At 51.9% G+C, this 24,207-nt stretch overlaps 1 protein-coding gene and 1 long non-coding RNA gene across 2 annotated transcripts; one reads left to right on the plus strand and one right to left on the minus strand.

Moving 5' to 3' along the window:
• Positions 1–9,162: 9,162 nt before the first annotated feature.
• Barx1 (BARX homeobox 1) lies at positions 9,163–12,701 on the minus strand. The gene is made up of 4 exons (XM_048433011.3): positions 12,264–12,701; positions 10,381–10,672; positions 10,214–10,298; positions 9,163–9,845 (listed from the first exon to the last, which is right to left on the minus strand). Exons 1-4 carry the CDS (start codon positions 12,484–12,486, stop codon positions 9,681–9,683), a joined length of 765 nt encoding a protein of 254 aa, XP_048288968.2. The 5' UTR covers positions 12,487–12,701; the 3' UTR covers positions 9,163–9,680.
• A 159-nt stretch (positions 12,702–12,860) lies between these two features.
• Positions 12,861–22,269, plus strand: LOC125399580 (uncharacterized). The gene is made up of 5 exons (XR_015734943.1): positions 12,861–12,985; positions 16,095–16,245; positions 16,735–16,874; positions 21,508–21,743; positions 22,104–22,269. It is a non-coding gene; the product is annotated as an uncharacterized LOC125399580 (long non-coding RNA).
• Positions 22,270–24,207: the final 1,938 nt, after the last annotated feature.

Below are 24,207 nucleotides of genomic sequence, written 5' to 3' on the forward strand. Positions count from 1 at the left end.
ACTGTAAAGTTCTAGTCCTTGAGAGCTATTTAAGATAATAAATAAATACAGGTTAAGGGGCTGGAGAGAAGAGTTCTGGCTGCTCATCCAGAGGTCCTGAGTTCAATTCCCAGCAACCACCTGGCGGTTCACAACTATCTGTAATGAAATCTGGTGCCCTCTTCTGGTGTGCAGGCATACATGCAGGCAGAACACTGATAAAATAATTTTTTTTAAAAAATATAGACTAGTAGTTAGTCTTCTATAACATCGAACTTATATTTATGTTAGGCATGTTTTCAAGAAAACACTTCAGAGACCTACAGAATATGGCATTTAAAATGTTTTAAATACCTAAGGCTTTTCATGACAGTGAGACATGTCTTCTCCTGGCAGTACCAATTTAACCCTGGATGACCGTCCAGGAAGCCAGCTATTTCTGTCGTATAGTTTTGGCGATTGCTTGCTCTACACTTTCTGTTTGCCTGGGTAATATTATATCTTCCTCAGGTCTCTGAAGGAGTCAAAGACTAGATAGTTTATAGTTACAGTTTTCCTTGTTACCAAATTAAAAAAAAAAGAAAAGAAACTCACAGAAGAGGTATAAAGTGTATAAGGTTAAGAAATAAAAAAATCTTATATTGTTTATCTAAGACATTGTTTTTAGGTCTAAAAAGATAGTTTAGTGTTGGTAATATAAGTTATGATAAAAATGATTTACCTAACTTTGAACTCATCGAGATAAGATAAATAATAGAGCAATTTCTCCAAATTTGCAAAATACACATGGACTGGATATTGTAAATGTAATTCTTACCTGCTAATTGTTCTTATTGTGGATAGTTTTACTGTATTAGAGTTAAAACCCTTTTCTTTTTATTTAGACAAAATGAGGAAATGTTGCAAGATATTTGATGACACTGTGTAAAGATATGTTATTGTGAATGGTTTAAGAAAAAATTAAATGGCCAAGAGCTAGGCAAAGGTACAGGAGGGATTTCTGAACAGAGAAAGCTCTGGTAAAAAAAAAAAAGAAGGCAGAGTCGCCAGCCAGACTCAGAGGAAGCAGCAAGAGCACTTGGAGAAAGGAGGTAATGAGTCACGTGACAAAGTGTAGATTAACCTTAACTATAGGCCAAACGTTTATAATTAATACGTCCCCACATTGTGGTTTGGGAGCTGGGAGTACAAAGAAAGACTCGCTGTAGCATCCAGCGCTGTTCCTACTAAGTACAGGTCAGAGATCAGATAGCATAGTGTCCTCAAAGAATCTGCCTTTCTTTCTCCAACTTGTTTGCCAATTTTGTTCTTTTCTCCCCATTACCCACCAGGATGATTGACAGTGCGGAGTGGAAGCACAGCCAGTGGTTGCTATAGCAGTAAGAGATTCTCAAAACTGTCCTGGGAGGGGTCCTCAGAAAGTGCTTACACACGGATGCTCTTAAGCCTCATTGTTTAATTAACACTGCTACTTAAATAAGACCCCATTAAGCCTAAGTAATTCTGAGACATGAAGGGGCTGCTTTTGCAGTCCTGCCATATCTGCTGCTCTTGAGGAGTTTGCCGTGACCTACATAGTTGGTAAAGGAGACATACACACCTGCACAATGCTACAAGTCACCCCTGGAAGCAACAGGAGTTCTACCTTACGGGGGGGGGGGGGGCTCTGTACCCCGGTGTGGTCACCATTCCTTAGCATCATTTCCTGGGTTTGAAGGCACCTGGTGTTTAAACACCAATTCCCACTAGCCCCTGGTTAACACGCTTACTGGGATAAGGGATGTGAATTTCTGGGCACTTCCAGGCTCTGATGGCAGCAGAAGCTCCTTTAGTCAAAGAGAAGACCACATGGTGATCATCCATTCACCGCCCTTCTATCCATCACTTGTCCCTCAAACATCCATCTACCCCTCTACCCATCCATCCTCTCACTTGCCCATCTTTCACCCACCTCTCCATCCATCATTGCAGGGCATAGAAGGCAGAGAAGGAACTACTAAAGGATCATCATAGCTATAGCTGGCCTGACCTACAAGGTTCTGAGCAGGCAGTCAGCAGAGGTCCCCGAAAGAGTCTGCTAAAGATTTGCCTGTCCCCTCGCTCCTGCTTCCGTTTGCCACTAGCCGGTGCTGGGAGAGGGGATTTTATATTGTGGATTCAGTGAAAACAAGGACCAGGCGAAGGATTTTAGAGGTCCTAACAGAGACACAGACAGCAGCTAGGACCTCCACGTTGGGTCACAGACCTCCCAGAACACAGGGACCAGTGGAGAGACAGCCTGGAATGCAGCAACTGTGTGCTCCTAAGGCTGGGCACAAAGCACAAACTCCAAGAAGACTCTGAAATGCATGGTGCAGACAGGTGACCCTGGTGGTAGCAGGGTCCTCAGGGAACCTGAAACAGAGGTGTGTGTGTGTGTGTGTGTGTGTGTGTGTGCGCGCGCGCGTGTGTGTGTAACCCATTCTCCTTCTTTGCCAACTTCTATTTCATCTTCCTTTAACCCTGTCCCTTTAACTCTGCAGCTGGCAGAGTGTACCACCTCAGTGGCTCCCATTACCCCATTTTGGGAAGAAATAGATCCCATTGCTATACACCCAGGTGCCTCAATGAGACCACGAGAAGCTGTTATTTTTCCCATTTTAAAGAAGGGGAAACTGAGTCCCAGAGAGAACAGGTAATGTGTCCACAGCCCCAGCCCTTACCTGCAGGTCTGTGAACTCAGTGTGTATCCACAATGCTGGGTAGAAAGGAACATGCCAAGGACTAATACTGTGTCAGGAACTGAGAGACAGGACTCTAACCACAAACACAGGACATCTGAGGGTGTTGGCACTGGGTCTGAGTCACAGGGACTTGGGAGGCTTAGGTTTGGGGTGCTGTGAAAGCAGGTCTTGACTACCCTAAGGAAGGAGGGGATTGGATTCGTATGCAAGAGAGGAAGCTTTCCGTTATGTCTTATTCTCCCTACTGTCTCCCAGGCAGAAGTGTGTGCTCACAAGGTAATTTGGGAGCCCCTGGACTTTACAGTCTCCCTTTGCAGTTTTCTAAAAAGCTTCCTTTCTTCCTCCTTCCTCCATTTTCCTCTTCCCTTTAGCCCTTTCTGCGGTCACTATTTGCTCTCCTTTTGTGCCCCCCACCCTGCCATTGTCTCACTTTTTCTACACACGTGGGTCAATTTTTGCCTTCTCTCTTTGCCCCAGCTCAGTTTTTCTCCTCTCTTCTTCCCTCCTCTTCTCTTACCTCTCCTTTCTTCCCCTCTTTTTTCCTTTGCCTCCATCTCTTGTATCCTCCCCTTCTCACCAGGCCGGTAGGGGCCAGTTCCTGCCTCCACCTGCCTCTTCCCTCCAGCAGCGCCCCTGCAGCCCGCCTAATGCGTTTCGCATGGCGCGCGTCAGTCAAACGCCCTTCTAATGTCCTGAAAACACGCAGAAAATTGCAACCTTATGAAAAAGAAAGAACGCGTACATGAGCGAGCGCGTGCGCGCGCGCACACACACACACACACACACAGAGAGAGAGAGAGAGAGAGAGAGAGAGAGAGAGAGAGAGAGAGAGAGAGAAGAGAAATTGCCTGGCTGAGAAGGAGATGCTGCCGCAGGGCTTGAGAGCCTGCAGCAGAGCAGTAAGTAGCAGCCACTGAGGGCTCAGAGAGGCAGCCCTCCGTGCAGCTCCTGGGTCCACCGCCTGGCCTTTCTCTCTTTTCCTCACTTCTGCTTATTATTTCTTTCACACCTTTAGGCCATGCTCAAGAAATGACCTCCGACCTTTGCACTTGCTCTGATCCTAATCTTTCCCTAGGGCAAGCACCTGACACTTCCTCCTCCTCGTGGTTGAGGGCTCAGGCTCAGAATCTCCTGGACCCCCTGGACTACAGAGTCCACCCACTCTGTCTATCACCTGCTTCATTTTCTCTCTTTTCTTTCTTTTTTCTTTTCTTATTTTTTTATTGTTCTTTTGTTTTTGTTCGTTTGTTTTTGTATCCCTGGCTGTCCTAGAACTCATTATGTAGACAAGTTTGGCCTAGGCCTCACAGAGATCTGTCAACCTCTGCCTCCCAAGAGCATCACATTTTCAGCTCACCTGCTTAATTTTCAGCTTACTTCTTCCACTCTGTGCAGTCAACTCTGGTTTTAATTGTGGCTTCATTACCCTCTATCTAGCCTGTTCCCACCGGCAATGAAAGCAGAAGGGTGTAAGCACTGTGCCTAACGCAATGTTTGCTCATGGCAGGTGCTTAGTACTTATTGAACAAATGCTAAGATTTGTTATGGGTGGATCAAGGTACTGGGGACCCTAAGGCATCTGAGGCAACCCCAAACTAGACTTCCAGGCTGTTAGGCAAGGGGCTGTGGTGACTTTGAGCCAAGTCAGATCCAAATTCCGCTCTTGGTGTCTCTGTGTTCCTGGGCAAGTTGCCTAACATCTCTGAACTTTCTGTTTACCGGCCAAATGAAGCACCTCTCTTGTTTGTCTGTCTGTGGACACGGGAGGCACTTCAGGAAGGAAGCAAGCTCTGCCCCAGCAGATACTTGCGGGCTGTTGGTTTACTTTTGTTTTGTTTTCAGACAGGGTTTCTCTGTGTTGCAGCCCTGGGTATCCTGGAACTCACCAGGCTGACCTTGAACTCACCAAGCTCTGTCTGCCTCTGGGATTAAAGGTGTGCACCACCACTTCCTGGCTGAATGTTTATTTAAAGAGAGGAGAATGGAGCAGCTAGCTCACTCAGGACACCGCCTTTCCCTTAAACATGAGGACCTGATATAATCCCAAGTACTCTTGAATAAAAACCTGGTGGTGCACTCCCCAGTGCTGGGGAGATGGGACAGGAGGATCCCCAAGGCTCATGGGCCAGAAGGTCTAGTCTAATTAGTGAGCCCCAGACTTTAGTGAGAGATCCTATCCCAAAACACAAGGAGAACCAGCTCCTGAAGAATGACACCCGAGGTTGACCTTTGGCCTCCACACACATGCACACATACATGTGTGCACACTTGCTTGTATGTACACACATGCATGCATACACACATAAATCTTTTGAAAGAAGGAAAGGAAGGAGGGCTGATCGTGTAGGAGCCTAGGACTCAAGGTACTGTGATATTAGTCACACAATCACTTCCTGAAGTACTAAGGGGGAAAAAACTCTCAACGTTGCCAATGAAGTTGCAGCCACCTTTTTCCACCACCTGGGAATTTTGTTTTCTGCTTACCCAAAGATCTCTTGTAGCATTATTAGGACATAGATTTTTATTATAAACCATTCTTGAGTTTACATTTGGAAAGTAACAGAGGAGCCTAGGAATGTTACTCAGTGGGGGGAGAACAAGTGTCCAGCGTCCAGCATCCAGCATCTAGCACTTGATCCCTAGAACCACAAAAAGAAGAGGGGAAAAGGCTAAAAATTTAAAAGAGGCAGAGAGAGAGATTAATCAGCTAAAATGTTCCCATGGGTCTCTTCTGGTGCCCTTGGCCTTTTCCCCTACTAGCTCAGCTTCTACCTCTTGGCTAAGGCAATCTTAGCTCCCTCAAATCTTCTCCACATGGTCCTGGTCCTGGATGGTGCCTCTTAGCCAAGAGACACCACAACCAATTCTGACTTCCCAAGCGAAGGCCCCACCTGTCACAAGAATCCTAAGGTTGTTGTGGGGACATTGGGAGCATATGGGTCCCCTTTCAGAAGAAGGAAGGACCCAAGAAGGAAGCCTTGTCTTCAAGAGCCTGTTACAAGGTCAAGTTCCAGCACTGGTCCACCTACCCCCCAGGGAGTTAGGAGTGTCCGAAGTCCGGAGGCCAGCACTCTAGGCACACAGTCGGTGGAGGTGCCCTACAGTGAGTGCCCTCCCTCACTTGATTCCTGGAGATCAGGCAGATCTGAGATTCCAACTAGCTGGCTTCCCAGGAACTCCTGGCCTGGACAAGTTTTGGGAGCAGGCTTGTCTCTTGAGATTCTTCACCATGCTGTCGCTGGGTCAGGATTTCCCATGATGTAGAAACAAAATAAAGCCGCGAAAAGAAACCAGGCCGCGGGACTCTGGTAAAAGAGTAAGTTAAGAGTCTGATTTCTTCTGGGACCCTGGAATTGCTAGGACATAGCAAAACTGAGACCAGCCTTTCACCCACCCGCAACTGGGATGGTCCTGGTCCTTGGTTTCCCCATAAGCGCTCAGAGTGGTGCCCTCCGGTTTCAGGTGACCTTAAACTGGGTCGTAATTAAACAGACCCGGCCTTGTCGTTCTTTCTTCCACTTTGTAAGTTCCCACCGTCTTACTTCAAGAGATCAAGAGCACAGAATGGAAGACAGCGACCTTTATATTTGTTTTGGAAAAGTGGGGCGCCGGTGTGGAACGGACTCGCGTCCGAGACCACGCTGGCTGTTACCGGGGCTGTGCGTGAGGCCAGACGCAGGGCAGAGGCTCCAAGGCCCAGGTGGGAATCCAGGTCCTCAGTGAGCAGCCCCAAAGGCAGTTCTCCTAGCAGGGAGCCCGGCTCCGGCTACACCGACAACCCAGACTCAGAGCTTAGCGCCCAGGGAAGCGCACCCCACTCTCCGCGGACTTCTACCATTACCCTGCCCTGGAGTTCCGCTCACTGCCGAGCCGCCGACCTGGCGTGGACAGCGCAGACCGAAAGAGCCACGAGTGCAGCGGCCCCGGGTTCCCAGCCTCCGCCAAGCGGTCTGCCCTTCCTTTCCCCCGGGTCCCTCAGGTCCTCCCTGCCCTAGGTCTGGGCTAAACAAGGACTTCAGAGCCCGCTCCCTCCCGCAGCCTTCGACTGGAGTCTCCGCAAAACACCACCCGGGCCACGGCCGCCCGCGACGTCTCCGAGGTTTGTTTCCCAGGACCTTGGGGGCCGAAAAGAGACTTGTGTGGCAAGGTTCCAGGAGAAATGAGAGGGGACCTTCCCTTCCCCCAAATCGCCCGCCCGGAGGGAGGGGCGTGGTCGATGGAGGCAGGGAGGGAACCTCAGCGCTGGGGGCCCAGGCGAGTGGCACACAAGTCCGTGCCTTAAGGTTCGGGTGGTTAAATGGAGCCCTTTACCGCGAACCCCGACTTCTTAAAACAATTGGGGCTTCGCTCTTCTGGAGTCACCTGCCTGGAAATTCCCTCGAGTCCCAGGTACTCCCCCCCAAGCAAGAAAACTCTGGATCTGCCCGCGAAAGGAAAGACTTTCAGTTCTCTCCTGGCTGGGTGGCTCTGTTTGTGTTCGCGTTACCTGATCCTGGTCTATGCCCGGAGCTCAGCCGCGCAGACAGCGACAAAACCACCTCCCTCAGCACCGGAATAAAGAACTGCCCTTTGAGACCCTGTTTGCCTCGTGTCCCACTGATAACGGGAGAACTGGAGTTGCCTCCCCATCTGTGTTTGGAGGACGACGCCACACTTTGAAATTTGCAGGCTCTTGCGCTTTGCGTCTGGTAACAATGCTTTGCGGGCAGCGCTCCGGCTCAGCCGGGGTGTAGGTAAGGGATTGCCCCGGCAATTAATTAGCAAGTAATTTGCATAAGATTAGGTTCTTCAAATTTAGCAAACCGCGGGGACCCTACCGGAACCATAACCTGTTGAGTTAGATCCCTTTTCGCAATTTGACCGAATTGATGGAGAAAAAGCTAGAACCTTGTCCCCCAGGCCTTCTGGCCACCGAATTCAGACCTTTCCTTTGAACTGTAAGGATTAGTCTAAATGACTACGAGGGCCTGCTACGAGGATGTTTAGTAACAGCACTGCTAGGCTGAGTTGACCTGGGGGCTAACTCCAAAGCCAAAAGGAACTAGAGGGACACAGTCTCCCCCCCCCCCATACACACACACATACACACACACACACACACACACACACGCACGCACGCACACACACACTATGTGTTCTTCCAGGCTGCCAGGGTTGCAGTTTTCCTTCTTTCTTTTTCACAGAAAGAAGGTGAGGCTGCATTAAGACCTCAGAGCCAGAGAAGACAATCTCCCCAAAGACCTAGCACGACATGGGTGCTGAGGAAAATCGCTCCCAAAGTCCTCCTAAAATGTGGGTTCTAGTTTCTCCATAACCTGAGGCTGGAAATTCCAGGGGGACTTTCAAACTGGGTTCTAGGAAGGGACCGCCTAGTCGGAAAGGAAAAGTCTGGAGCTGGAGAAGCTGCCCAGCAGCTAAGACCGTGAATGCTATTCTTGCAGAAGATCCTGGTTCTGGCTCCCTCAGCTCACAACTGCCTCTAACTCCAGTTCTAAGAGAATCTGACACCTCTGACTGTCCTTGACCTGCAACTGTGCTCAGGTGCACATACCACACCCCCAACCACACACAGAGAGCACACAAATACTTGAAAATACAAAATTCTTAAAAATAAAGAGGACGGTCACCAACACAGGAGTCTGTCATATTCTTAAACTTGCCATGCATGGTATGAATGTTCGCAATCCCCACATTTGGGAGGCAGAGGCAGGTGAGTCTCCATGAGGTCCTGGCCAGTTTAGGCCATGTAGCAAGTTTCAGGATCCTGAGGGTACAGTGTGAGACCCTGCTTTAAAACAATGACCACCAAAGCTAAAAATGAGGCCAAACCACAAAACCTGTGGCATTTTTTGAACCCCGGGAGGACCTGGCTTTGAAGGCTAGTGTGTCTGGAACTGCATGGTCAAGTTGTGTCTCCTTTTTGAGATTTTTTAGCTAACAAAGTGACCATCTGTCCATTCCCATACAGTGTTCACGATGTCCCCCCAACCACAGAAATAGAACGTTATATGATCACTCCCTCCCCAAAGGACAAACAACCGAGACATTTTTGGTTGGTAGCGGCACCAGTAGATATTACCTGCCAAGTTATGCCCCTCAATGGGGCTGCCTAAGACACGCGGGGGCTTTCTATTCACCTCAAAAGAGCTGGCCCGGAACATCGCAAGGACCACAGAGGTCCAGCCCCAGGAGACCTAATCAACTTAAAGGACTCAGAGCTCCAGGACACTTGTGGACTGGTGGCCTACTGCTGATGGTGACCCCCCCCCCAAGCTGGAAAGGAAGTGTCCACCCTGGCCCCTCACACCTAGTGTTCGTTTCCGAAGTAACCTAGTTACTGCAGTACTTGGGCCAGTCAGGGAGAGCACCGCTTGTTTCCACTGAGGGGAGGATGCTGTAATTTCCAATGCCCACCTTACCTCGCCTCCCCCTCCATCCCTCACCATCAAGTACCCCGCTGTGTCATAAAATATTTTATTGGAAAAAAAAGTCACCGTCTTCGCGAGAGGTGGGTAGAACCTCCAGCGACATCGGGACCGGGCATCAGCTGATTTGCCGGGTCTTTCCGGAGCCGACTCTGCAGGACAGGGCCGTAGAGGCCTGCACCCGGAAGCTCGGTCCCCAAGGCGCGGAAGCGGGTGTGTACCTGCCGGTGTCCGGCCCGGAAGGCCGACTGGAGGCCGGGGAAAAGTGTGGGCAAGGAGCGGGGCATGAATGCGCGTGGAGCGCAGGGCACCGCGGAACTCCGAGAAAGACCAGAAGCTTCGGCCGCTCCAGACACGACTCTCCCAGACTGGGAGCAGGAGACAGGAGTTCGCTGAGACCTGGGTCTGGCTTTCAGGTTTCTGTCCCTTCTTGTTTGGCCCCTAATTGTCCGCATTCAAAGTAGTAATGAATGGTTTAGAAAGCAAACGGCATGGACGCGGAAGAGCCAGCTCCTGGGTTCCCGCCGACGGTGCCGCACACCCCGGACGGAGCTCAGTCCTCGCAGTTCCGGTCGCTGGGCTCACTCGGCAATTCCGCTGTCTTCTCGGCCTCTTTGGCACGCTCCTGCTCCGTGAGCTGCTCGCTCGTGGGGATGGAGTTCTTCTTGGGCCGCCCCTTGGGTTTGGTCGGGGACTCCAGGCCGCCACCCTGCAGCACCTGTTTCGAGAACGAACAGTTCTAAGGTGAGGTGTGAATCAGACCAAGGATCATCCCGTGCCTAGTGCCCATGTGGGACCGAGGGACCCAAACAAGATATCACCAGAGACTACTCCAAGCCCTAAAGAGATAGCGATCGATCGTTAAAGCGCCGCTGGGACGAGCGAGCTCAAGGTGGAGGAGTTAGAGATTGCCAGGAGATGCCTGGGGTGGGAAGAAAGCTCCATAGTGAACTCAAACAGAAAGAGCAGAGCGCACTGGGTGGACTAGGCACTCTTAGTGTGTGTGTGGGGGGGGCAGTTTTTTGAGGATCCCGGGGACGATGCCCAAGAAATCACAGTGCACAGGAAGCCACCAGCCACACTCACTATTTTCTTCCACTTCATCCTCCGATTTTGATACCATGTCTTCACCTGCAATTGGCTCAGGCCCAGGGATTCAGCTAGATCTATTCTGGAAAAAGCAATGCACACCCTTAGCAAGCCAGGCCACCACCGGCCTACTGTCCGCTGAGCCCAGCCTCAATCGACACTACCTGTCAGGGGTGGAGAGGTACTTCTGCTTCTCGAAGCGTTTCTCCAGGCCCATCAGCTGCAGCTCCGTGAACACTGTGCGGCTCCGACGTCCTTTCTTGGCTTTCGTGCCGGGTTCCCCAGAGCCGGTTCCTTCCAGCTTCCCGCGGAGTTGCAGCTCCAGCGGCAGGTGCGAAGCGCCTGCGGTGCCGGGCATCCCAGGCCCCGTGGCCAGCAACGCGGAGCCCAGCCCGGAACAGCCGAGCGGCGCCAGTGGGAACTTGAACACGGCGGCCTGCTCAGCCTTCAGCACTGCTGCAGGGGAAGAAAAGAAAGGAACCGGGTGAACTGGAGTCGAATCTCCGCATTTTGTAAAGGCGCCTGGGTGCCTGAGCTCAATCTGAGCCTACCACTCCCTGAGGAAAGTAAGGACTTTCAACCCCTCCCACCCACCCTGAGCTCCATACTAATGTTACCGTGTCGTCGTGTCCTCCCCCCACTCCCCCAGCTGCCTCTAAGATTTCAAGGTTTCTCCAAGCAAGTTCGCTGCTTGGAGGACGCAGAACTGTCTTTTGTGAAAATGAGAAACCAAGAAGAAACGGGTGAATTTGGAAGGGGGGCTTGTGCGTTCGGAAAAGAGCGCGGTGGAAATGTGAGCATTTGCTTCTCCCGGCTCTGCGCTGCGATTTACAATGCGGGCTGAGGCCGGGACATCAACTAAGGGAGGGTCGCCAAAGCATCCTTTGAACCCGAAAACTGTCTTTCTTGTTTTCTCTGCTCAGGCTTTTCCCCGGGAAGGTGCCTCCATGTTCTCTAGTTCGAAATCAGCTATTTGCCCGCTTCAAACGAATTACCAACAATAGAACCGTTGGTCGTGAAAGGCAGTAAAGAGGCTGTGAACCCGATGAACCTCAAACAGGCAATCTGGATCAACTGCACCAGGACAGAACCGGGGCTGGTACTGATCCCCAGGGCCGCTGGCCGGGCTGGAGTCTATGCAGGAGGCTTTCTTTCCTGGTAGGCTTCTCAGAAAGGAGGGGGTCAGAGCAAGGGACCCATGGGGTAAGGCAAGCATTGGCAGTAAGGAGTGGAAAGCCGATCTTAGGAGGAAGCGGGTAGAGGGGAAACAGGGCGACTTCACCGAAAGACAAGGATGGAGATCAATCAAAGAGAGTTTGTACAAGCCCTATTGCCAGAATGGAGAAGGCCTGCAGAACAGGGCAGGCTGCCCCACAATTCCCCAAGAGACAAGACCAAGACCGAAAAGGTCTGAGCAGTGATTCAAGACGCTGACCTGGAAGTGGACCGGCCAGCGGGGCCGTGGCTTACAAACAGGCCTCTTTCCCTCAGACCAGGCCTAAGGAGATTCTGGCTACAACAGAGGCCTCGGTTTGTCGCTAACTGGAGAGCACAAGGCTCTGGGAGGCTCGTTGGTGGCATGGGCAACGGTCAACACCCAGCACTGGGGGAACAGGACCTTCTTCAGAGGTCCCAGCTTTTCCAGTCTGGGCAGCTACTGCCATGCCCAAACAGCCCTCTGCCGAGAAACTCGGGCTTCTCTGGACTGAAGTCATTTTGATACAGAGCGATCGATCTGTTGACTGTTTTGCGACTGAAGGGGATGCCGGCTCTGGTCCCTGGACCTGGCCTATCACCCGATTGGAAAAGCCGAAGCCGCCCTGAAGTAGAGGACAAACTCTGCTAATCTGGTCTGCGGACTTAAGGCCTGGTTTCTGCGCAGCCCATTGCCTGCACCCTCTACTTCTCAATTGGAGCGCGTGAAGAGACGTTCCTGGGGCCTGAATCCCAGGTCGCTCCAGGAAGAGAGTGGAGAAGGAGGTTGAATTCTGGGCTGCCCCGTGACTCGACTCCCACCCTCCGTTCAAGCCCAGTCCGCTGCACGTACCCAAGTGGCTGTGAAAGGGCCGCGCGGCCAGGAGCGCCTGCACGCCAAACTTTAGCAGCTCGCCGGCGGCGGCAGCTGCAGCCGCAGGCGCTGCGCCCTTGGGCCCGGGCGGCTCGGTGAGGATCTCTTCGATCATGAAGCTGCGGTAGCGGTGCGACCGATGATCAGCACAGCCCTCGGGTGGACCGAAGCGCGCGGCGCCCGGTTCCCCGGGCCGCTGCATCGCGGCTCCCGCGGATGCGCCCGCGGCTCGGCTGCGACGGTGGCTAGGCTCGGGCGCAGGGCCCGCGCGGGGCTCTAGGCCGGCCCGCAGCTCCCGGCGGCGCGCGGGCGCCGGCTCATGCCCCCTCCCCCGCCGGCTGGCCGGGCGGAGGCGCAGGGCGCGGGCGGGGCACACGGGGCTCGGCCAGTCGGACCCGGGACTGCGCCCCCGCCCCGCGCCGCCGCGCCTCTAGCCCGGCCAGCCCCCGCGTCACCGCCTTGCCCCGCCCGCCCTGCCCCGCCCCGCCCCGCGCCGCCGCCCCCCACCCCCTAGGCCGCGCCGGAGGGAGGGACCCAGGAGGGGGGAAAGGAGGTTTGGAGGAGGGATTGGAGGGAAAGAGCTCCGGGATAGGGGCTGGCAGGCCGGCACCAAGGGAGCAAGAGCAGAGCGCACGCCCAAGAGGACAACCCTGTGGACAGGACCCTGCGGAGATGGGCGAATCAGGGTTCACGAGTGAGAGGTGAGAAGGAGTCTAGAGACAGACAGCAAGGAACTCGCAGGGTACCACTCAGTGATGTGAAGGTGTCCAAGACGTCTCCTCTACGTGAGTGCGTCGAGTTAGAGAGAGGAGCGAGAGCTAGAGGTGCGGAAGGGCAAAGGAAGGGAACGGCAAGGCCAGGGACTGGGTGGGATGGGGAGGGACTGGAGAGATCAGGGGGAGGAGGGGCAAAAGTCTTGCAGCTCAAAGGGGAAAGTCTTAGCCCTAAGTAGCCTCCCAGGACTGGGGGATGCTGTAGGGGTGAGGAGCAGCAGGACACAGAGCTGTAATTCGCAAGGTGGCGACCATACCTCTGCACCATCACCCTTCCTTGTCCACAACCTCAGTTTATCCTTCTGATCTCAATTCTCTGGATGCTACCCTGAGAGAAAAAAAAATTCCCCAACTAGGTTTGCTTAAATTTCGAATCTAAGCGTACCTAGACACATTTTCCTTGGCAACCATCAGACTCAGTGAACTGAGTTATGGTCACTCAATTAGAACAAAGACAGGATAACGCTTCACCTGTTCGTAGCTTGGAGGAATAAAAAAGGGAAAACCTGTTGGATTTGGGGGCAGGGATTCATAGGGGTGCTCTGAGAGTCTGGGGGCCACTCTTCACAGGACTAAGAATAAAGCTTTTAGATCTTTCTCTATTTCCTTAGCACACCAATCCCCAAGCTAAACTCTGTTGAGTTTACACCCTTGGATCTTGGCGTTGCTACTTTCTGAACTGTCTCCTGTCTGGAGGAGAAACCGACCCTTGGCTCCAGGGAGTTTGTGGGGGCTGAAGGTGCGGCAGCGGTGGCTGAGTGGCTGCGGTGGCGGTGCAGGGGGTGTGGGGGTCTACCGGGGCTGCTCAGGGGTGACAAGAAGGGTGGGGTGTCCCCCGGGAAGTTGGAAGAGGAGTTGCTGCACTTCCTGCCCAGCTCTAGCTACTTGGGTTCTGTCACTCTCGTGTCCAGCCTTGCCAGTCAGTGCCTCCAGGGGCGATCTGCACGTTTAGGCCACTCCCACTTCCAGTGCGCGCTCTCAGCAGAGCCTTAGTCATCACCTCTGGGAAACTGAGTTCACCACGCCCACATCCCAACTACTTCCCAAGTTGAAATCATTTCTTCCACCTGTTGACCTGAGGCTTCTGAGGCCCTGGACTATAGCATCTGAGACACTGAGAGACGGGAAGGGGACAAAGAGTATCTTTCCAGATGTTCTGGTGAGACCTAGGCCCTGAAAGCCCTTTGTCACAGCTCAGCCAATTGTTTAGTGACTTTCTGAGCCAGGAGACCACCTTCAGGACTGAAGGAAGGTAGCTTTGGTGGCTTCCAGTTGCTTCGGACTCCTAGAGTGAATGATCAGCTAGCCAAAATAACTATTTTAGAAATAGCGATGTGGGACCCACTAAGACTTATTGTACCCCTAAACAGGCCTCTCAGAGATGGGCTGGCAAGGATTTTGCCTACTTCTGTTAGCCCAATAGTCATCTACTTCCCCCTGGACAGAGAGGAAAGTCAGTGTCTATTCCGGACACAGGAATTCCAGATGGCTCCCCTTTCTGGATGGGGAGTCCAACTACTTCCTATCTCAAGATTACTGAGTCCAAGTACTGGTCCAGGCACTCCAGTGAGTAAAATGGCTGGCCCCCTGTCCATGCCAGAATCAAGGCCCTTAGGCCTCCACTGCCTCCACTCTGCCCATCCCTGGATGGCTCAACATTGGGCCCCTCCACTTCCTCTTGTGCTTCGAAGTATAGCCTGGAGTGGTTTCTATTGGGGGTTAGTCGCAGTCAGCACCACCCTGTCTTCTCTCTTTGAGCCTGACTGAACTCACCCGTGTGAGTTCTGAACCCAATGCACCCTCCTCCAATTTTAGCCAAGTTTCACAAACTTGAGACTGGTCCTGGAATTCGGGGTCTGAGACACCAAGACCACTCATATGATCGATTCCCCAGTCACCAAATCTATTTTTATTGCCCATTAGCCACTTCAGGTCGAGCTGAGCAGAGGGACCTCATTATCAGCATGAAGGCCTTAATTCTAGATGTGGAGAGTCAAGAGACATATGCAGACTCACCCCCTCTCCATTCCACAGGTGTGCCCTCCGCCCCCCCCCCCCGCCCCCGTGTTCCCTGACTCCTTGGACCCTGGCCAGGGCTGTTTCAAGCCGCCCGGGCCGAATGCCTGCAATGATTCGTGCCTGCTGGGAATGAGGCCCCAAGGGCTAAAAGCTTTGCCTGGCACCAAAGACTGAAAGCCAGCCTATGCCCTGATACGCCCTTTCAGCTTGAGCCCTTGACTCAACCTTTTCGAACTACATTCTTCTCAAAGTCCTAGGGACCCTAAAACAAACCTGAGAATAACCCCTTTTAGGCGAAAAAATGCAAAGAAAGGGCGTCGGGGACCCTTTGTTTAGAAATTCTGCATTGGCAGACTGAAAAGGGGTTCACAAGGGATGGGGTTCCCCCTTCCTCATGAAAGACACGAGAAGAAGGCAAATCCCCACTAGAGGTGCAGCCGCTGAGACTCAAGCCTGAGACCCGCCAGGGCCTCCCGCCGTCGCCTAACCGAAAATTCCGGAAACTGGCCGCTCAGGGAGAGACAGGCTCAGTGGAAAAGGTGACCTCAGCGCCCCAGGCCAGCTTCCCTACCAGGTGGCCTGGTAATAGGTACACCAGGCGGCCGGGAGGCCTCGACGCAATCTCCTCGCCAAGAGAGTACCCTTGAGTGGAACGTATCCCCTTTCCCACTTGCGAGCCCGGAAGACCCCGGGGCTTCAGCCGGCCTTTAGCGGGTGGAAGACAGACGGGGGCCACCGAATGAAACGCCGACCCCCAGAGCGTGGGTGTGAAGGTCCGATCTGCACCACCTCCAGCTGCGGTTTATTTCCCAAGCGCCCCAAGGAGGGACGGGATTCTGGAGACATCTATTTGGGAAGTAGTCCCTGTGCCCCAAGGCAGATAGAGCTGCTCTAGGCCAGGCCAGCGACCAGCATCATCAGGGCGCTTCTAAGTAGGGCTCCCCTCCAAACCTCCCTGGACCTTGAAGGTTTCTTTTTGTTTTCTTTTCCACTTGCAATCGATATGTATCTTATTCAGGAAAATGAATTTGGGACCGTGAGTGTCTGGAAGGAAGATTTCTTAAAATGGTTACCTCTCCTCTGGGTACTGACAACCACCTGGCGGAATTCTTATTCCCTTCCCCAGTGCACAGCCTTCCCAAGTTCGCCGCGCTCCCGTGGCGCTCTGGGTAAGTTTTCTCTCCAGGAGCACCCCCTCCGCCCCCAAATGGGATTCGTTCCTCCGGCGTTTTCTGGCTCTAAGTCTGCCCTTGCCGCGGTGGCAGTGACGGTGGCCTTCGGTAGGGAGGTGGCTTCTGCCTCAGATAGGCAGCGCTGGACAGAAGTCGCCTGAACCTAGAGGGCAACGCGTGGTCTGGACAGGCTATCGTCGGTGCCCTGCGTTTTGCTAGAGAGGTCATCATTTGCCTTCAATACACAAAACCATCGAGGATATAAAATTACGCGGTTCCCACACTCACAGATGACATCTAAATTACTTTTTCGTTGGAAAGCCCGGCTCCGTCACTGTTTTTCGTTGTGGCTAGTTCGATGTCCGTATGGACTTTCGTTTTGATTTTTTTCGATTCGACCTTTGAAATTGGTTCCTTTTTTTTTTTTTTTTTTTTTTTTGGTACGGTTTGTTGTTTAAGAATGTGTGATTTCCTCTGGAAATTTAGGTTAGGATACGTCCATAGAACTCTCCAAGGAAACGGTTCGGCGATCAAGGTCCCTGGCCACCCTTAGCTGGTCCTGTCTCTTTTCACACCCAGGACTGCCCTTGGCGACTTCCAGTGCAACCTCGGATCCTAGAGCAGAGGTAAGAACCAGGTCACTGCCAAGACTGAGACGCAGCTGTCGCTAACTCCGTGGCTTGCGTGGCATGGGCCGCAGCTGCTGGGAGAGGAGCAGTTCACATAGACTCCACTAGGCAGTGAAGGTAGAACCTGAAAGACCATGCCCCCTTCCCCCCCAATAGAAGAGGTCTGAACCCCACGGAGTTCCGGCTGGGGAGTGCAGAATTCCTGTCCCTTTCGGGTAGAGAGGCAGCTTCGTGACGACTGTCCCAAGGCACCTTCTAAGCCCTCTGTGGGCAGGTGCCCGGTCACTGCGCTCGCACCCGGGGTTCTGCCAAAATCCTAGAGACTCTGGTCGCTGTGGTTAGACTCAAAAGCCGCAGGATAGCCTTCCACGAAAGACGTTCGCTGCGGAAAAGGCCCCAGAGAGGTGGCGGCTCAAAGACAGAGGAGGCAAGGCTTGCTGGAAAATGGCCCTGCTTTTAACTCTCCTCATTTCTCTTATCTTTCCCCTCTATCCACTTCCTCTGTCTTATTTCCCCAACTCTAGTACTCAATGCCCTGCGCCTTTCTGATTCTTTAGCTCTGGATCGCCAAGTCATGGTTTCCCGTTCTCTCTAACTGCGAGACTAAGGGCAGTCACAAAGGCCTGTGCCACCGGGCGCAGAAGTCTTTAAGGTTTCTAATGCAGGATTAAACACACTACAAGGTTTCTAATGCAGGATTAAACACCGCAAGGTTCGCTAGCTTTTTTATGGGGCAGGGTCTCCTTACAGCCTGGGCACCATGAGGAATCAGCCCTAGGGTGAGAGGTGGGAGCGCAGGTCCTAGCCCACGTGCCGGTTAGCTGCTTTGCCCTCGCCGGAGGAGTCCGAGGCTTGCGCGTCCTTCCTGACAGCACTCTAGATACAAGTCTTACCAGGAGACGGCTCCAGGTGAGAGGAGCCGACTGGGGTTTTTGCAGCTCTTGCCTTCTAGGAACACCTTGGGAGGACGTCCTTGCAAAGCTTTTGCCTCAGGCGGGGATTTGAGCCCTCCCAGGGGTGTGGAGAAAATAAAGCCGCCCTGCTCCTCAGGTTTAAGCCCAGGACCAGCCTCCTACCCGGAATCCAGGCGGCCCTTCTGGCTGTTCTTCTGAACCGACGGGAGATGATGAGAGAACAGTGGTTGTGGTACCCCCACAGGCCCTCTACTTTTCTGGGTCCTCTTTTCTCACACTACGCTTTTCTATAGCCTCTGTATCCGAGTCTCTTGCAGCTCTGGCGGGCCTCAAATTCACTACGGGTGCTACGGATGGTCTTTTAAAGCCAGGCTTAACTGACCACATGTCACAAATGCCCACGGGGGAACCTCACTGGGCACCTAGGACCCCTCATTTCATTCCATGGTTTCCCTAAATGAAAAAAAGCAAACAATACGAGCAAGCGAACAACAAACAAACAAAACAGAAAGACGCAGGCATTTATTTAATTTTGGTTTTAGAGAAAGTCTCCAACAGCCCAGACTGGCCTTGAACTTGAACTTGCTGTGTTGCTGAGATTGGCTCTCGGCTGGAATTACAGGTGCTCATCTCAGGCCCGTGGGGGTGGTTCTCCCTTGAAGACTTTCCTGCCGGCTCTTAACAGCCTCCAGCAGGGACCAAAAGCCTTTGACTGCTAGGAGCCAGACAAGCAAAAATCAAAACCAACCAAAAAAACCTTACCGCTTTTCAGGTCACATGACCCGTTGCAGAGACTGGCTCTGCCCAGTGGCTTCAGCTCTGCTTCAGTCCAACTTCATTTGTGTGCCCTGAAATTTGACTTTGACACAATTTTCACATACGAAATATTATTCTCACCTTGAATTTTTTCAACCACTGAAAAAATGTAAGTTCTATTTTAGGCTTATCTGCCTTACGAAATCGGGCAGGGGCTCACCCTTTCACCAATTCCTGGGCTAGAATAAAGCCTTCTGATTGCAAAACACATACACTTGTGTTCAGAGGGTTCCCTTAGCTTTACAAAATGGTTTAGCTGTTCCGCCCACTCCCAGGGAAGCACTGTTTGTCCAGCGGTGCCCTTACAGAGTCCCAGTAGCTGTCCCTTCTGCCCGCCTCTGGATTCCCAGCATTTAAAATGTTCTTACTGGGAATTCCATGCCCAAACACTGAACTAAATGAGGTGTAATTAGAGTCTTCTGATGTAGACCAGGGTGGCTTTGAACTCACAGAGATCCGTCTGCCTCTGCCTCTCAATATCTCCTATTTTAAAAATGATTATTATTTAATGTGCGCTGGTGTTTTGCTTGTATATACTCTGTGAGAGGGTGTCAGATCTCTTGAAACTGGAGTTACAGACAGTTGTGAGCTATTATGTTGGGATTCAGGGTCCTCTGCAAGAGCGGTCAGTGTTCCTAACCACTGAACCATCTCTCTAGTGCACCCTCCCCAATATCTCCTTTCACCTTTTCCTTTCCTCCCCACTCTGTTTGTGTCTTATGTGGCCCAGGCAGGGATACAATATGTAGCCAAGGTTAGTCTTAAACTCTTGATCCTCCTCCCCTGCTTCCTAAGTGCTGCCAAATCCAGTTCCACAGTCTCCTTCTCAATCAATTCTAACACAGATCCTTGGAGCTATTTACCCTGCCTTCCAACTCCTTGCACACCCCTTGCGACAGGGTGCTCATCCCCTTCAGCGGCAGCCCTGACAGTCTCCTGAGAGCCCAGTGACCTGGAGCACCAATCCTGGGGAAGGCCACCACTGGGGAGAGTGCTCCCATCCAGGCCACATCCTTTCCCATCTCCCTCAGTCCCATCTAAATCCCCTCCAGCTGCTGAAACGTGGATGGACAGGGGGCTGTGGTCTGGACTGGCTGGGAGTTTCCCAAGCCCTGAGCCTTTGCAGCTGCCAAGTGACAAATTTTTGCAGGGACTAGGCAAAGGGAAAGAAAATGACAGAAAGGGGGCCTTTATAAATGGGAAGCCAGCTAAGAGTTTTTCCAGGAAATTGTGCTCAAAAACGGTCTCATGGCTCCACCCCCTCATCTTCCAGGGTTCTTGCGCCCTCTACTGGCCACATTCTGTCTGAACTAGACTCACTGGGGACGGCTTTCCTTAGGAAAAGGAAAACCAGAATGTTTGAGCATGTGAAACCTGAAAAAGCCCAGCTTCTGGAAACAAGGGAGTAGTGACTTCCAGGAGTCAGGGGTGGGAAAATGGTGTGTGTGTGTGTGTGTGTGTGTGTGTGTGTGTGTGCGCGCGCGTGCGCGTGTTTGTCCAGTTTCTATTATTTGTGTGCGTGATCTGTATGTGTTCACGGGTATGTACACATACACACTGATACAGTTGGAGGCTAGAGGTCAATAATGTGTATCTTACTCTACTGAACTGCGTCTTATTTTTGTGTCCCCAGCACCAGGATTACAAGTGTCTCACCAGTCCTAACTTTTTGCATGTGTTCTGGAGATCTGAACTTGGTTGCTAATGCTCATGTTCAATCTCTTTATTGACTGAGCCATCTCCTCAGCCCCAGGTCTAAATAAAAACATTTTTTAAAAATATTTATTTATTTATTATGTATACAATATTCTGTCTGCGTGTATGCCTGCAGGCCAGAAGAGGGCACCAGACCTCATTACAGATGGTTGTAAGCCACTATGTGGTTGCCGGGAATTGAACTTAGGACCTTTGGAAGAGCAGACAATGCTCTTAACCGCTGAGCCATCTCTCCAGCCCCCAGTAAAAACATTTTTAAATCTTTTGTGTATTTATTTATTTTTACGCATATGACTGTTGTACCTGCCTGTGCACCGCATGCATACTTTGTGCCTCTAGAGGCCAACAGAAGGCGTTAAATTCCCTGGAACTAGAAAAACATGTAGTTGTAGCTAGAATAACATGGAGCCAACATGTAGGTGCTAGGAACCAATCCTGGGTCCTTGGCAAGAGCAGGGAGTACTCTTAACCTCTGAGACATCTCTCTAGCAGCCCCTTAAGTAAATTAAAAAAAAAAAAAAGAAAGGAAGAATAATCTAGTACCCTTTTTCTCTGGCCGTGGGCTGTCTTGCGGGTGCTTCAGAGACAAAGAATGTGGCATTTTATCTGCTCCCAGGGAACACGGTCCAGCTGCTGAGATAGACCTAGGAGCTTGCAAGGATGATACAAGGCTACGGGCATGGCAAGGCGGGAGACAGCTTCCTGCAGCAGTGGCGTGGTGTAGTTTGAAGTTCAGGATACTTTCAGAAGCACGTGAGGGAAACTTGCAGCTTTATCAGCGGGGTGTCATGCCCCAACCAAGGTCAGGCCAGGGTCTTTTCCTGGTCCCATGATGTTTCATCCAATCTCATATCTTCCACTCTAGGAACCTGCACCCCTCCCGTGTTTGTGTGTGTGTGTGTGTGTGTGTGTGTGTGTGTGTGCGTGTGTGCGTGTGTGTGTGTGTGTGAGAGAGAGAGAGAGAGAGAGAGAGACCCAATATTTAGCCCAGGCTGGCCTCTAACTTGTGATCCTCAACCTCTCAAGTATACTGAGGTTACAGGTGTGTGCCCCCACATTCAGCTGAGATGGACACTTTTACCCTTAATCTCCAAACAAGGATGCTACAAGGAGGCCCGAGGGATGGTGACCCATTTGCTGGATACCACAGTGCCACCTGCTGACTTTTCCTTTGTTCCCCACAGCTACTGAGGCTCAGTGCTGAAGCACCTGCTGCCCAGATGTCTCCACCTCTGTGTCCCACATGCTCTATGCTTGGTTCCCAGATCTGAACTCAGCACCACGGGCCTTGCTTAACTCATGCTGAGTGGAGACGGACTGGAGTAACCGTCCTGTCCTGATTTCCACGACTTGGATGGAGAGGCTTTGTGGGGGTTCAGGAGGCAGCTCAAACAGCAGGCTAGGCATCACCATTCAGAGGGTAAGATACCGTGACTTAGGGTACCCAGAGTACTGGGCCTCTCCCATGAGCAAGCCCCTGGTTTTAACCCTTCCCTGTCCCACCACAGCTCTGTCTAGGAGAAGAAGATTCTTATAGCTTGTGGGGAATTAGAAAACTGTGTCCAACAGTCCTACTGATTATTCCTTCTGTTCCCATCACAAGTGGGGTTGAAAACAATATTAGTTTAAGCTCTTTAACGTCTGAGCGCTCCTTTCTTAGACGATTCGCAACATGTAGGAGAGAAGGAGGAAACACATTCTATCTTTGTGCTTCCCATTCAGAACTAGAACCCACTTTACCCTGGAAATTCACTGATTCGCTATCTTATTTCTGTTGCAGGTCTGTAAAGCAGGGAAGTCGGTGTGGCCAGCTAACTCAGAGGTCGCCCCCTGGTGTCCACTCCCTGCATAACCCATCAGAGTGAAGGCAAAGAAAGGCGTGTCTCGCCATGGTTGTAGGAGCCATGGTCCACTCTAAGCTCCCTTTATGGTAAAAGTAAATATGATCAAACCCTTAGACAATTGATAGTGAATTTATTTAAAAGGGATATTATCTTGGAGTGACCTAATTGGATGATACCTTTAAAAAGCTTTAGGGGCCTTGTGGAGGTCAGAGATGTTCTGGGGGGCCTTGGAGAAATGAAGGGGCTTAACAGTAAGAATCCTGGAGTAAGGAATCGACGTCTGCCGCCCACCCAAGTCACCTCAGAAGCAGATACTTTCTTGGCAGAGCGGAGGCCACAGCAGGACAGACACTTTGGCCACAGCCTTGTGAGACCCTGGCAGACAACTCAGTAGATCCTGTCTGCCAGGATGCCCAGCCGGGTCCTTGTCACCACGAACCAGGAACAAACCTCAGAATGAACCACGTCAGTGAGCCTACTTACTGAGGGTCCAAGACTTCCCTCTGTCCCTGTAATACTCCGCCAGGCTGACAGGGGTAAGGAGGGACTGTGGTACTCACAGGGCCCCTGTGCCCTGGCCCTCCCAGTGTCTTTTGGTTCATCAGCTACCATCTCACCATGACAAAGAGTGACTCAGAACCAGATACGGTGTTCCAATATTCTGGAGACTGAGGCAGGAGGATTGTGTGGCGTTCAAAGTCGGCCTGGGGGAAAACAGGAAGATCTAGCCAAATCAATCAAAGAAACATAAAAACAATGACCCAGAGGGGGACATTGCAAGAGGCAGAAGTGTCCCTAACCTAGGCAGGTCCTGAGCTGGAGTGGTAGTGCCACCTGATCAAGCAGCAGAGCCCACCAGCAAGGGGTGATGACCAAGGTGGGATGACGGATCAGATTTGTTTGCTTCCTCTGTTCCTGTGGGTTTTTTTTTTAACTGGCCTGGGCTCTGGGAGATAGGAATAGGGGGCATAGAATTTGGTCCCGAAACAGCTGCTTGGCTACTGGCCTGACATCTGCTGTGTGGGCCCTGCCCCTGATACAGCTCTACCTTTGGGCTACAGGTTCTACCCATAGGAACCTTCCCTCTTTTTGCATGACAGGCTTCAGTGACACACCTCAGCCCCTTACTGGGTGCTTGGAGGCTCTCAGAGGCTCCCAGGACTGGGTTCAAGGCCCCGTGAAGACCAATGAGAGGCCTCTGAAGTAAAGGCACAGCCCAGGAGTAAGTGGATTCAGCTTTACTGTGTGGCCAGCCTCTACTTTTTCTAAGGGGACAGACTGTGGGAATTGATTTGCTCTTTCCACCATGTGGCAGTGACCTTACCACAGAACCATCTCAATGCTCCACCACCTTAGTTTTTGGGGCAAGGTGTCTCGCTGAACCTGAAAGTTGCTATCTTAGATAGACTGACTGGCTGCCAGTCTCGTCCTTCCACTTCAGGGATTATTGATGTGTTCCATGGCGCCTGGCTCTTATGTGGGTGCTGAGGCTATGAACTCAGGACCTCCCTCTACTGACTGAGTCATCTCCCAAACCCTGGAGTAGAATCTAACATTAACCCAGCGAACACCATTCAGCCTTCAGTCTGTCATCGCCTCCCATTGCCCAGACATGGGATGGAGAAGATTTGAGGGGAAGGAATTGGGTCCCCAAACCACGGCATGGTGAAGTCCCCCTCAGACCAGAAGCACACACACCAGACAAGCATGTAACTGAAACAAAAAACCATGAGTTTAGCTGCAGGAACCAGGGTTTATTTGTCAAAGCTGCCAGTACTACGCTACCCATTGGTAATGAACCAGCCTTTCAAAGTTGCCAATTGAGCAACTTGGGGTGTGAGTTTAGACACCAGAGGAGATGTGAGCTTGGGGTATAACTTTAGACACATGTAAGTGTGAGGATAGGCTGAAGACAGAAGTAGTGCTTCTGGGAGGGAGGAGGGAGGAGGGAGGAGGGAGGAGGGAGGAGGGACAGGAAAGCTGAAGTGAGGGGAAGAGTCAGAGACAGGTCTGAAACACACTAGAGACACAGCACAGTGA

The sequence above is a fragment of the Myodes glareolus genome, chromosome 14 (genome assembly GCF_982192425.1).
Source record: "Myodes glareolus chromosome 14, mMyoGla1.1, whole genome shotgun sequence".
Lineage (NCBI taxonomy): Eukaryota > Metazoa > Chordata > Mammalia > Rodentia > Cricetidae > Myodes > Myodes glareolus.